This window comes from Brachycentrus maculatus, unplaced genomic scaffold (assembly GCF_059751285.1).
Source record: "Brachycentrus maculatus isolate JH-2025_06_01 unplaced genomic scaffold, ASM5975128v1 h1tg000169l, whole genome shotgun sequence".
NCBI lineage: Eukaryota > Metazoa > Arthropoda > Insecta > Trichoptera > Brachycentridae > Brachycentrus > Brachycentrus maculatus.
In genome coordinates this window covers 155,595-170,185 of record NW_028280922.1, presented here as the reverse complement: position 1 = coordinate 170,185, position 14,591 = coordinate 155,595, and the positions used below count along the sequence as shown (strand labels likewise).

Genomic DNA, 14,591 nt, shown 5'->3' with positions numbered 1-14,591 from the left:
ACATAGATAAACATTGTTTTCCCTATTCGTGGGAGAGAAATAGGGAAATCAATCGTAAAATTTATTAAAAAAAAACAACAAAAGCACTTTAAAAAACAATGACACGGTGGTACACACCAAACTAACAAAACGAAGAGTTTTTTTATTGTTTCGGCTTTAACTTTGTGGTAAGACATGTTACAATGATTAAAGAAATCACTTGTTTTATACCACTTGAGTTTTATCAAAGACTACATGTTTCAGAAGTTAAACTTCCATCAATAATATATACATTAAATAATATATTGTTTCAAAATTCTTCACCTTTGCTTTCCATTTTTCCATTGTTTTCAAACTCCGCCCCTTGACTAACCCCCTCCCCCTAACTTTCCCCCTCTCCTTATTTATAGAACAATTTTATATTTTAGTTATTAGTGATTTTTTCACTCTAATATTTATTTCATATTACGCTGGACTGGTACCTGAAGCGGAGCGGTCATCACCCTTCCTTCGTATGTTAACCATCAAGATAACACTGCGTCTATATGATGCAGTCCCCCATGCACCATTGGGGTACGGATAAGGGTTTGATGCCTATGAACATTTGTAAATGATCACGGCTTCAACATATACTAAGAAAATAATAAAAAAAGTGATACTAAGAAAAACTTTCATTTAAACGACTGAATCTAATCGGTTAACCATACTTTACTCCAGTATTTAAATTACAACGAGCTGCGTAAAACAAGCGATCGATTAGCGATCCGATCAAAATCTACTACACGTATTTGTTATGGGATGGTTCATTTCCATAGAAGCCTTAATGCTGTGTAAATATTCATAAGAATTATTCAATACAGTGCGCGAACCCTTAGGAATTAATGCAAAAATATTCGCTTCCGTACATGTGCATCTAGTGAGACCATTTTCACCGATATACACGTAGTATTGATTTGTAATAATACACATTCTAACATATCATAGGCAATCAAACATAATGAAAAAAGTGACACATCTTTTTTGTATCGTTTGATTAGTAAACATTGTACAAACATAAATTAAATGGTTAATTAAATACATCTCACGTTTAATGCTCCAAACGTCGTCCGGTGCACGAAGACAATAAGGTACTGACATATTCAATTAATCTAATCCATTTAAGGTAAAGCATTACTTTAAAAGAAGTATAATATAATATATGTCCAGCATTACTGTCTGCATATTAACATGAAAACAAAAACAAAAAAAACAAAATAGATAATTCTTTTTCAATAAGGTCGATAAATTATGCTTTATGCTAAGGCCCAGGTACTAAGCACACAAGGTAAATATGAAGTACATAAGTGATGTTTGTAATGCTACTATTTTATCTCAAAACAATATAAATTCGAAGGTAGAGAAAAATATGTTGGACTTTAAGAGATAATGGTGCCTTTTAAGAGCTAATATGTCCTATCATCTTTCCTTATCGGTTTTGTAAGTTTCCAATAAGGATATTTTTTCACCCTTCTTAAAACTTCTTCATTCGTTAATCTTTCCATTTAGCTAATTCTTTCCATTCTACCCTAACACTACAACTCAAATGATTTAAATCTACGAAGAAATAAAGTACAATAAAAGGTTTAAATAAAATTTTCCTTGACGTTGAAAAAGCAGATAATGTTTAAACTGAAGTAATCTGACTCTCGCTGTAGTCATAAATATCCACAATTTAGCGGAAAATTTATCTCAAAGATATGCGAATCGCAACGTAAGTGGTGGTCAATATTGTGTGCGATAATATCAAATTAATTCAAATCGACATAAAATTTATCTGTTTGCAGATAAGTTGATTAATTATGTAAAACTGTGAAAAATTAGAATAACTTAAGCAGGTATATATACATATGAGTCGATGACCGTTGATGGAGAGCATTAAAATCCTATAAAATTCTGGTACAAAAAGGACGTACGTACTTACAAGGTAAATGATTTGTGATGTTATTAGCACGTACTTTATAGCAAGGGCGGTTAGACTAATATAGGGGTATTGTCAATCAAACGTGATAGTGGAGGAAGGTATCCTACACTATCCTACGAAGGTGACACTACAACGACAGTTTTGTAGTAGCGCTATATCTCTTAAAGGTCGAAAAACATTGTGATTTCTGGTGTCATCTGAAACGATTTGTACTGCATAAGTATACCATAATTAACACGTACTTTTCATATTCCTATAATTCATAATGACCTATATCACACGTTACTTAATACGCAAGACGTATGGAATGTCACGGAATATGTGCCCATGATCGTGTACATATTCATTATCCACGTGGCGAGAAGCGGTCACTGTCAATAGCTGCTATGAGGTGCAGTGTTGAGGTCATCCAACGCAATGGAGACATGACCAAGGCCGCACAATGCACGGATACATACTTTCTATACAAACGTCTAATGGAGTTGTGTAATAATTAACGATTGACACTTTGGATAAACTGGCTACCGGGTCAATAACATAGTAATGTAAAGCTTTGCAAACATAGCTAAATATTTGAATGGATTTGGACACAATCGTGTTCTTTTGCATTATGATGATTTTTATCTACATATTTGACATTGAGGAAATGAAACGCTCGGAGATTTCTACGTTTGCTTCCAACATGTACCTCACATTTAAAATAATGATTAAAACACATCACGCAATAAAATATTGTACAGGACTACCTATCTATCCAGAAATACGTGATTATGTTTAGAGATATGAAAAAAGGTTACTTAAGGCTTCCATATCATAATTTATCGGAAGGAAGTAATAAATTATATATAAACCACTTAAGGTAGCACGGAAATACGAGTACAAACTTTATAAAACACATTAACGTACATTTCTCACCCTACATGAAACCATGTGAGCTTCTTTCCATAATTCATAGTAACGTGATTAAACTTTATTAAACGTCGATTTACTAAACATACCAGTATTTTGCTTGAGAGTAATAATAACATTATAAATTATTTTTAAAATGTGTTTTATTTACCTGTGAGCACGCATCCCACTAGTAAAAAGAGAAAACCGAAGATCGGCAGCACAAGTTGGCAGTTAGCTGCTACGGCCACCCCGGCTACTAGGAGTCCTCCTTCGATCTTCTCCACCCGCAACCTTCCCAGCGGCGCTGCACATGGCGCGCAACAAGACCGCCCTTCCCTGGAGAAAAATATTTCAAAAATAAACAAAACTGTACACCACGTGTACGAATAATACAATAAATATACGTATTCACATAAAATAATTCATTTGAAAAAAACACGATAATATACGAACAAATTGAGATAGCAAAATGTACATATCCGGAACAGCAAAAGGATTCTGTTATCTGCTTGGAAGCACCAATTGACCTTAAAAATAGTATTATGTTTATTCCCGGAAACTCTTTGGCTTCCTATTTACGTAAGATCAATAAATTAATTCAACATAAAATTATGAAGAAGAATACTGATAGATACGTAATAACAGGTGGGAAGAAGAAAGCGCGTCTGCCACTCAGACTAGGAATAGCAAAATGCAAATTATATAATACAATCGTCTATGTTTACACATGACAGGTACTACTTCTACTAGCTACAAGTCTATGAACTGAAGTACACTGTGTAGACTTGATACACTAGAGCCAGGTGATGATTTACCGAGGTCATTAATATTATACATGGGTATCCAAATGCATTATAATTATTTTATACAGGCAGTCGCAGACAGGAAGGGACCCGCTCGTAGCTCGTCGGAGCGGAATCGCCGTGATTTTTCAGCCCGGGATTCAATTTGAATGACTCATGAAACACATACAGGATAAATATGACCATTCGATGGTTGAAACAACGAAAATTGACCAAACGGATTTAAAAAAAAAAAACAATGTTTTGGATAAAGAATTCGCTACCACCCACTGTTCACAGTCCTACAGCAGGTAGTTTGGGATAAGAAAAGGGGACTAGCGCAACATTTTTTCTTTGTTCTTGCAAGAACAGGCTGTAATAAAAAACTACCATAAATTGTTTGCAAAATGGCTACTCAAATGACCTCAAAGTTGACATGTGACATATTATACAATTTCTGCTTCTCCGTACTTCGCGTGTACTTCAATCTGTAAGAAATTGGGACATTGTTGGCGTTTTTCTATAACGTTAGTCGTTAACAATAAAACTAGTAATATCTTTATTCGTTACTACGAAATGATATTTTCGTTTGTTATTGGTAAAGAAAGATGATATAAATAGGCAGTACTGGATATTAAATATCTTAAGATGATTATCGTTTTAGTTTCCCTACACATCTGATTCTTCCTCAGACCAAAATGTTGGTATCAATGATATCAATTTTCATACCGTGGGCAATATAAAAACCGATGGAAGGATTTTATAAATTTTTTAATTATTGTTGATATTGAGTAATGAGATGATAACAATTCGAAAGAATTCCATGTCACAACTAAACAATGTTAAATCTCAACATTCTTTTCCGGCCAAGCTTTCAATTTCTATCATAATGCGAGAGAATACTATCGTTTAAGCACAATCACATTATATCTTCCATTCACGAGTTTTGTACGGGAGATGTATCCTTTTAAAGATAACGATCATTAAACCGTTTAGTGCCTAATTTATTCTACAGGTGAGTCAGAATCAGAAATGTACGAGTATTTGTGTAAAAAAGGTCAGTTGAGGAATGTTGGGTTAAAATAATAATTCGGCCCCGTTTTAGAGTCAGTCCGTTTCGAATCCTGATGTAGGACTGGAATAAAGGGTAATGTTATGAAGCATTGTGTTGCTACATCGATTCGAGAGTAAATGTAGCGTGAAGTGATTGTTTGGCAGAGTAGATAAAGCAATGTACGGGATGACAAAGGGAATATGTAATCAGGCAGAGCGGAAGGCACTGACCTTTAGGCGGAAGTACGGGGAAGGAAGTAGGCGCCAGAATGACAGTATCTCAGTTTTAATTATTTATATAATTATTACGAGAAGGAGAAACCCATAAATAAAGTTTGTACTGATATTTCTTGGTGGAACTGGATTTTATAGAATAAATGTACAACTAAGTAAGTAGTTATTCCACATAAATTTTATTTGACAAGCGATAGTTGTTATTTTATTCTATACCTGAAAGAACAGATTGTATATTAGTATGTGTACATATTTACAATTTACACGCAGTTTTTAAATTAATGTAAAATGAATTATTGTAAAATAATTTTCAAAAATCACTTTCACAAGTTTTCATTTACGATACCCAATCGACGCATGTTTCTTTTTAAATTACAGATGGCTTTCGGAATCGAATCCGGGACCTCCAGTATGGTAGTCAAACTAACTGACAACTTAAATAGTTTACATTTCGTGTGAAATTGATAGTAATTACCGCAAACACAATAAACCCTCTCTTATAACATTGTTTTAAACGCAGATACAACAGTTAGTCAGAAGGACGACGACACATGTAATTAACATAATATATATAATCCAAAGATTGTTCGGATTGACGAAATTCCCATTTTGTTTTAAATATTAGATGCGTAGAGATATCAATTTTTGGATAAGATCCGAATTTTGGATTTTTTTATTGCTGCATAAAATATTAATGACGTTAGCAAAAATCCCCTGCTCGTAAAATTGAATCAATTTACAATCGATATTGAGAACCAGTTTTCTTATGATTTCTCCATATCATGTATTTTATACCTCCTTGCAATCAGTGGTACAAACAGGTAACAGATGTAAGAGGTAGAAACTGCGTAAAGCAATATATTATTTTCATGTTATAAATATTTTTATCAAACACAAACAATATACCACATCAATAAATATTATTCCATAAACGTCAGGAGAAACGGCAGAAATGTTCTTACGAGGTAAGGGATTTCTCGCTTTCTGTTTTGCGCGCGTTTTGTTTTGACCATGCTACCTTTTAACTCATTCAAAACTGCAGATTCAAAATTTAGAACGAACTTTTCACTACAAGGCCAAATTTTAACAGGATTCAAGAATACAAGTAATATTGTGATCAACTTCAGTAAATCAATTACAACGCGGAAACCAAGGTGGCAGTAATGTTCTATCGAACAAGTTTGGATAGAAAGCTCTGTAATACTCTTATATGCGGTGTAGAAGTTTGTATCGTTGATCGTGCCGCAAGATAGTTATGTACTTTTTCCTTAACTGAAGACTGTCAGCATTCTGATGATAAGTCAACATTCGTATTGAATTATTAGTAAATAGCGTGTGTTTTCAATTGCTTCGGTACATGTACACAAACACAATGCACAACAGGTGTATCGAGTCGACCTGCTGTGCACTTGGACCGCTTGTGGGTGACAGGAATGTTTGGACAACAATCCATCGCGGGTTGAAACCGATATGTGTGTAACAAGATTAGGACAGATTCATATTGTTAAGAATGATAACGATATTTAGAATGATGTTCATTGGAATAAAAAACGAGTTGAAGAACTTTAAATAAAAGTTGTATATTTAATACTTTTTTATTTTATTTCAAAAGTCTATAATATAACGTTTTCATTGGAAAATTTACGTTTAATACAAAACATTTACTGATTTTTGCTCTCGATCTACGAGTAAATTTTCTAAAAATATGTTGACATTTAATATTTAAAGTGGAAAAATTCACAAAATAGAAATAAAAAATGATAATACTGATTAACAGATCATAGTGTCTTACCGCGCAAGATTATCAGGGATAACCGTTTCGGTTCCCGACTCTAGTTTGTCTTCAGGAGACCCTCTGTCGTCGAGAGAAGAAGCCTTCTCGACTTTTCCGTCTTCTATAATTTTCTTCTGCAGCTCCTCCATCTTCTTGTGTTTCTCCGCCTTGTCACCTCCCCAACCGAGCCTCATCTTCGCAAAGATCGCCACCTTCCGCAGCATCGAGTTCCTCGAGTCTAGTCTCGACTCCGGAGTCGGGGTGTCTGCCGCATTTCAGTGCACTCTGAAGAGATGCGGCATCTTCATAACCTCACTCCGGAAGGTACTAACACTATGGCTGATTGCCAAATTGGATTTCTAAATTAACATTTTGAAATAATTAGGACTAGATCACTTCATATTAGGATAAAATGCTGATCGTAGAGTAGAAAGACGACGATAGCGAATTGAATATTATACAGTAGACCCTCGTGCAACGGTCGGGCTTCGTAACCTCACGCGTCATCACTACGACCAGTCTCGCGGAACAACCAATAAATCAACACACCATTGACTTATGGGGGGAGGGGGTGTTGTATAACTTTAAAAAAGTTTTATACTACCTTTCCATGATAACGTAAATTGGCATAATGTAAGAGAGATTTATAAACAAATTCTGATCGGTAAGGCTCTTCGACATGAGAATATACCTGTAATACTACCTCAGATATACATCTTCATTAATCCCAACGAAAAGTTTACGTGTGTGTACCAATACACTGATGAATGTGTATATTATCCATATCACTCATACTACGCTAATTTGCGTCTTCATGCGAAAGCGAGCGTGCTTCACTAGATAATAAATCGACTTCAGAGCTAAGAGATAAATTATTATATTAATATGTCAATCCTGATTGTGTCTCAAACTTGATGCATTTATTTTCATGACTATGTTCTCATAACTCTAGACATTCTTGCCTATACATTCTTGCGTTCACCATCGAATATAAAAAAAAAACTATACTGACTTTTTTCGAGTAAGCAAGCATTTATTTCTTCATATTTAATGTACATATGGTTTCAATTGATTAAATTTTCCTCACGACCGTTTCATGTAGCATTAGTTAATCCAGCATCATTTTAAAGGTGGTAGGGTCAGAATGTGTACCTATATATGTGTATACTATGGACGAGTGGATCAACGAGGAAAAAGAAAATACTCGAATATTTCACTGAGCTACATTTTGTATTTATGCACCACTTTTTCCGCAAAAGCTAAATCTTCGTACAGCTACTCGGAATATCTGTGGCGGGAACATGCGTAAACAAAAATAAACAAGACTTGTGCGATAAATGAGAGCGGGAAATTGTACAACAAAGAGAAGTTGTGTACACATTTGTTTCTATTTAAACCAGAGACAATAAACACGCATTAGAAGCAGTCTGTTTACTTTAGGCCGGCAGTAAACTTTACACGAGTTCTTTTATTTCCTATTTTTCTACTACATTTTCTCTGCGGGGAAAAGTACAAGGGAACGTGTGTAGACTGTTAACGAATTCCAAATTCTTACGATAGACGAGTATAGTATGATGTGTTCGTAAATATTTGACTTCGGCTGTCAGAGCAGCAGTTGCTTATCACTTGACACATGATAAACGACGCCCAACTTAATGTCAATGAGGGGTACTTTAGACTACAGACTACTCTGTACATTTTATATTCCAATAAAACAAATGCGCGTTTACTTCAATAAATGGGCACCTTATAGATACAAAATACTACTGGCAACTTGGTAGTTAATGGAAATGCATACACAACGTAGTCTTAGAATAGACTGACAGACAGAAGCCATGAACGAAAGGTTAGATGTGCGAAGAGAACTCTAACTCAAAAGAGAAACAAACACGTAAATGAAAAGGTGTTACCAACGCATTACTTTTCTATTTATCGGTTTAACTGATGCTACATACAAGGAGATGAGATTCTTATTGCACGATCCGTCACTGGCCCAAGTGGAAAATGTTCTCTAATATGAAATGAAAATACGAAGTAACAAATCTACGTAATGCATTTAACAAACATAGGAAGATGAATATATCATTTTTGTCTTCATTCGATCGTTTTTAACAATTGATTTTGAATTATTTTGTGAAAAATAAATACTTTTATTTTTCTTAAATTTTGATTAACGTAACGAAAAAACGTATTAATTTCAAATCGAAAATAAAGATAAATAATAATAAATGAACAATCGTACCATTGTCAAAACAATAATAACTGTAAAAACGAAGAAAAAAAAACAAACAATATTGTACAGGAAGAATTGTTTTATTGATTGTCTCTGAAAATTTCTTTAAACTTAATGAACAACGTTGCACTCGTTTAGGATTTTTTTATTATTATTATTTTACATGAAGCCTGAGCACTGGTAATTTACTAGAAAAATAATATTTTTTGCTGAATGATACAGGGGGTAAGGATGGCCATAATATTTGTATTTGTATGGATTTTTCGTTACAAGGCTAAACTTCATTAAACAGGTTTTTGCTAGGACGAGCATATTATGTGAGTTCACGAACATTTGATTTGAAATAAAGTAGTATTATGACAAGGTTCCACGATAATATATTAATTTGAGAAATAAAACTTATAAACGAGTTTTTTTGTCTATTGGTTTATTTATCTACGCGTTAATTTACATGATCAGATTTGTATGAATTGACCCAAAACTGAGAATAGGGCTGTATCGAAAAAAATGTGACCAATATATCGGATATTTGTGTCCGAGCTAATTTGTGCACTTTTGCAAGCGATGTTAGCGGTCGCAGTTGCACCTTCTCATATTTCTCGACCTATCTATCACTCGGAAACAATCACAGGCCAAGGCTTTATGAGGTCTACGCCAGATGAGTGCTCTTTACTTGAGCACTAACTTACTCGAAGAGCTGTTTGAACTATGTAACTACAAAGATAATATATGAGGACATACATAGCAACTGTGATTTTGAAACTAATATTTAAAAAAAAAACTTATTTTTTGGTCAATAAATCTGTAGTGTGTGAATACAAACTGGTCTAACGAACAAGATGATATTAAAAAAGTCTAATGTCGTTAGTTAGCTTTTGAATTATATAAAAAAAAAAGTATTAGAATCGCCAGTAATAAGCGGTACAATCTCCCAGAAAAACGATTTTAATATATGTATATCCGAACGGCCAAGAAAATCTAGAAAGATTTAGAACATTTTTGTTCGCTACAAAAACAGATATAAAACTACCGGTGTAAATAAAGATTAATAGGAAAGCTTATCTTTTTTTATTTTAAATATTTGTTTTAAAATGGCCTCTCCGTTATGAAACAGTAAAGTGGGCACTTATGGCACGGCAAGCAACTGCCCACTCGTGTCTTCTTTGTAATATATATTTTAACTCTCATTAGTTTTAAAGTTTTAACATTTTATGATAGTATCTTAGCATTGACTAGCCTGCGGTTTCACGTTTTCGCGAACAGAAAACGAAAAAAGGAATAAGATGGATTTAACAATTTAACAAAAAAAATGGGTTAAAATCGCAGGAGTATTTAGAACTACTACTACTACTACTACTACCATCACGCCGTTTCCCCGCAGGGGTAGGCAGAGAGGATGGAACGCCACACTCTTCTGTTCTGACATACACTCCTCGCCTCCTTCACATCCATACATCTAGTCATACATGCCCTCCGATTACGCAGACTTTTGACACCGCCAGATTTTAGGTTCTGATTGATCTGATCATTTAGAAAAACGAAAAAAATACCGTATTATAAATCTTACACTTGTATGTCTATTTTACTATATTCCTATATTCGTAAAATCCGTTTTGGATATAGGTACTTATGTATAATGTATTTTTTAAAATCCAATATAGAGTTATTTGATTTATAACACAATTTGTAAACTAGGTTTACAAAATATATCAGTACATACTATACTTAGAAGTGAGTAATCGGTCTAGGTTACTGTTGCTGTAGAACGAGGTACCTGGCACATGAAGCTCCTTCAATTTCTTGTAAAGCAGAATGAATGTCATTTGATAACAGACAAAAAACACTACAATGTTAGTTTCAACAAAAAAATTGTAATAATTTTAAATAATGACCTCAAAATAAAATTTAAAAAAAAAACAAATATGAGTTTAAGCAATTTACTTATTTTTGTAGCTGTCGTATACTATAATATTAAAGTGTGAAATTATTTTACTATTAACGCTAAGATAATACATTAAATAAATTGCTGATTTGTAAACATTAGCAGTGTATACGGTTCACCAACTAATAGTACGGGAATGCAAGATGATATATCAAAATTAAAGCTAATAAGTAGACATTTTGTTTAAACAAAACATACTTTGAAAGTTTGTTAATATAGAGATTAAGATTGTAACAAGTTAAACGTACATACGGGTGTTGCAACCTTTAATGCTGGAAAATAATAAGAAACTGGTTAAATTACAAGTAAGTATGTATATTTAAATAAAATTTCTGGGCTCTCCTGATTACTAAAAAAAGAGTTTTCGCCCAAGTTGTTCCAACTGAGGTACGAAAGCGGTAGTTAAGTTACTGCACATTTAGGTACAACGATTGTCAGTCAGATTGACGAGCGTTACAGTGTATAAAGTTATCACTTAAGCCAGCCATACCGGGTCGTGAGCCCTGTAAATGCCCAGAATTCCGTATAAAATATTCTTCTTCTCGTCATAGTCCTCATTACTGAGAGTTGTGACCGTACCGAATATTAATCATGTATATATTTATTTGGAGGAAGAGAAGCATACAGCTTGCGACAAAATAATATAAATTGCAATAGAAACGTTAAAGAAAATCTGAAGCGAATTTATTTCGCTGATAAAATAGAAAAATAACATGTGAATGTGGCTTTATTGTCATGTTATTGCGCTGTTACCGAAGGCCGTTTTCTTTAGTGCCGTTATTTCTGCGAGCTTCCAGAGGGATGAGAGAACGGGAGAGGGGCGGGATGTATATAGGTACAGGATACAGGATACAGGGTACAGCCGAGTACCTACCGATTCGTGTAAAGGTACGCGGCAATATCTGGTCGGGGGTAATAGCACAGTACCGCGGGCACGTCCCCGGCTGGCACGGGCCGCTACTGCCGCACTGTGACGTCATCGCACCCTCATCCCACCCCCCGAGCTGATCTCATACCGCTCGAGAGATCTCAGAATTGAGTACCGGAGAGAAAACAGTATGAAACTACGCAAACTGACGTCAGATCAGCCAAAAATAATTGAGTTAAATACAAGTATGTTTACTAAACATACGATTTCAGATTAATCAGATTCGATTCGTCACGATTAATCAGATTCGAAAGCATTAAAATGAGTGCTCAATTTAAGGACCTTAACTGTTTACTCTTATTATATATAACGCCATTCAAAAATTGACGCGTAACAATTTCCATTTTTCAAATCACAATTTGCGCACCGCAGCGTCCTGAAGATGACTCCTGTAGTGGTCAAAATGTCGACAAGTGTTACGTTTAACACATCCCGTATTAACCGACAAATACGCTTTTGTTCGTAATTATTTGTGGGATTTTCCTTTTTTACGTGGATTTTTTTTTATAACGAGATAAGTTTTCTACGAAAAACTTACAAAACCAAGAAACAAATCGAGAATATCTCAAGTGTACATTTTTAATTTATTATATGTAAGTACATAGTACATCAATATTAATATTATGGAGTCTGTGTTTCAGTCACTTAGTTGTTCACAGTTCCTAATTGCCTTATAGTTCAACTGTCAAACATTTGTATTTTAAGGTCATTTGAATATTTTAAACTATTAACACTTAATAAATAATAATAAATCCAGTAAAAACACGCTTGGCTCTTTTTTCCTTATATTTTCAAATCAATTTAAAATGTTTGAACATGTACCTATACAAGAAAATACATGATTTTTAAAGCTGTTTTTTTGTTTCGTAAAAGTCGTATTTGATTTTCTCGTAGTTGTCGATGCTAAGACCGCGAGTCGTCATAAGCGATTTTTCTTGAAAATGAACAGGCAAGCGTACTCATAATGTATAATATTATTCATAAATAGCGTCGAGAAGCCGCTCAAATGTCGTACTTTTCCAAGCTGTACACATAATCGTAATTCCACTAAACAAGTCGAATGGGTAAAAGCTTTTACAGAAGTGCTCGTAAATATGTTCCAGTCCCGCAGGGTCTAATTAGGGACGAAACATTTCCCATCCAAAGAGCGAGCGGCTAATTAAACAAGGACAGAAATGTGGCTAATATTAATTACAGAGGCCAAAAGTGTGGCCCATAATTTAGCAGGCCTGGGAAAGTGGACGCTTATGTGCGGGTAAAACAAAATCCACATAGTACGCTGTCAGTGACGACTCTTTACTTCTGGTGTGAGGATAAAAAGTGCAGTAGGCGCAGGCCACAGGTGATCACTGTTACACTAATACATCGCTTAGTCCGGAATTGATTAGGCCGAAAACTAGTGAAATAACTAGGGGCAGTCCTGTTGGTTAACTAGCAGGGCCATACACCCTGAAATATAGCATTATTGCAGTATCTAACTGCATAAATATTAATTATACTATCAAGTTGATAGACTGGATATAGCTAAACCAGATGGTAGACTGGAAACGTGTTAAAATAAGACCGTACTGTTTTTTTGCAGTCGTTGTTTTTTCAAATTCTTTAAAATGATTGTTTATTCTATTAATCTTTCAAAAATTGTCTTGTTAGTTTAACCAGTCAATCGATCAAATTGTCAAAGTGACATTAAATGCACTATTTCTAATATTGCAAAAGCTAAGGGTGGAGACTGACCAGAGCCATTTCGTCGTAACGTAACAAGTTACGATGCGAGCATTCGTATAGTCAGTACAGCGAGCCGAGCGCTCCATTCATAGTTTCGGATGCTCGCTGATGCTCGCCGCGAGCGATGTTACGACGTTACATTACGACGAAATGCTCCGGTCAGTCTTCACCATAACACAACGGGAGAAAGTGCACCGACTTTATATTAATTGTAAAAAAGCTACGGCAAAAATGATATCGAGTGTAAATATTCAAGTAATAAATATTCAGTTTCAGAGGCAAGATGAGAATGGTATAGTAAGGAAATATGTACATATTTATGATGCATTCAATAATGATAACATTGCTGTTAACTTATCTTACCAAAATCAAGCAAAGTAAAAAATAGTCGATACAAGTTGGGTTTCCACGGAACCAAATAGTCGGACTAAGCGAGTTATGCCTATATCAAGTTCACAAAATGGGTCGATTGTTATTATTCATTTAGGTTATCTTCAATGGTCCTAAAATGAGAAAATAGGTCAAGTTAAGAATAGCTTTAAATAATTCTAGTACGTGGGCAGTTTGAGAGTGAGCACTTGGTCAACTTTGTAAGGCGCGATAATGCAATCAAGAACCATTTTCTGACGAATAATAGTGATAATGAATGTGAAATTATTTATGCTAAAATCCATAAACGGCTATTCTTAGATCCATAATGTTACTATTCTTATTCATCACCATCACGCGTGAGTGCTGTCAGAGAACGATGGAAATAGATACTCTTTGCACTACATACCTACTCCATATTAGTAAACTACTACCAGAAACTGCTAGTCTCTAATAATAAAAAAAAACATATTCCAAAAAACAATCGATAGTGGAGTGATACATTTATGGCTAAAAAAAAGTTCAAAACGAATGAGGAAAAATTGGTAGTAAAAGAAAATTGGGGGCTGTATACCCGCACTCATACTAGCTTATATAATTTGAATGTTACTAATGTTTACGAGCCCCCCGAGGCTGATTGATAGCTGCAAACGCAGACAAATGAAACGAGGAAATCTAAACCAACTTGCATAAGAAAATTCATCAAAATTTCAACTATCAG

General features: G+C 34.5%; 1 protein-coding gene across 3 annotated transcripts in view; it reads right to left on the bottom strand.

Moving 5' to 3' along the window:
* The window catches only part of LOC148308326 (uncharacterized), a 64,404-nt gene that overhangs the window by 23,365 nt on the left and 26,448 nt on the right, over positions 1–14,591 (bottom strand). The window contains exons 2-3 of one of the 3 annotated variants that reach the window (XM_088261882.1): positions 6,692–7,088; positions 3,000–3,166 (exon numbers count right to left, since the gene is read on the bottom strand). In XM_088261882.1, coding sequence (XP_088118008.1) covers positions 3,000–3,166; positions 6,692–6,897 — 373 coding nt within the window. In that variant the 5' untranslated portion in view covers positions 6,898–7,088. The remainder of the gene's footprint in view (positions 1–2,999; positions 3,167–6,691; positions 7,089–14,591) is intronic. The other 2 variants (XM_088261881.1, XM_088261883.1) reach the window with 2 other exon arrangements.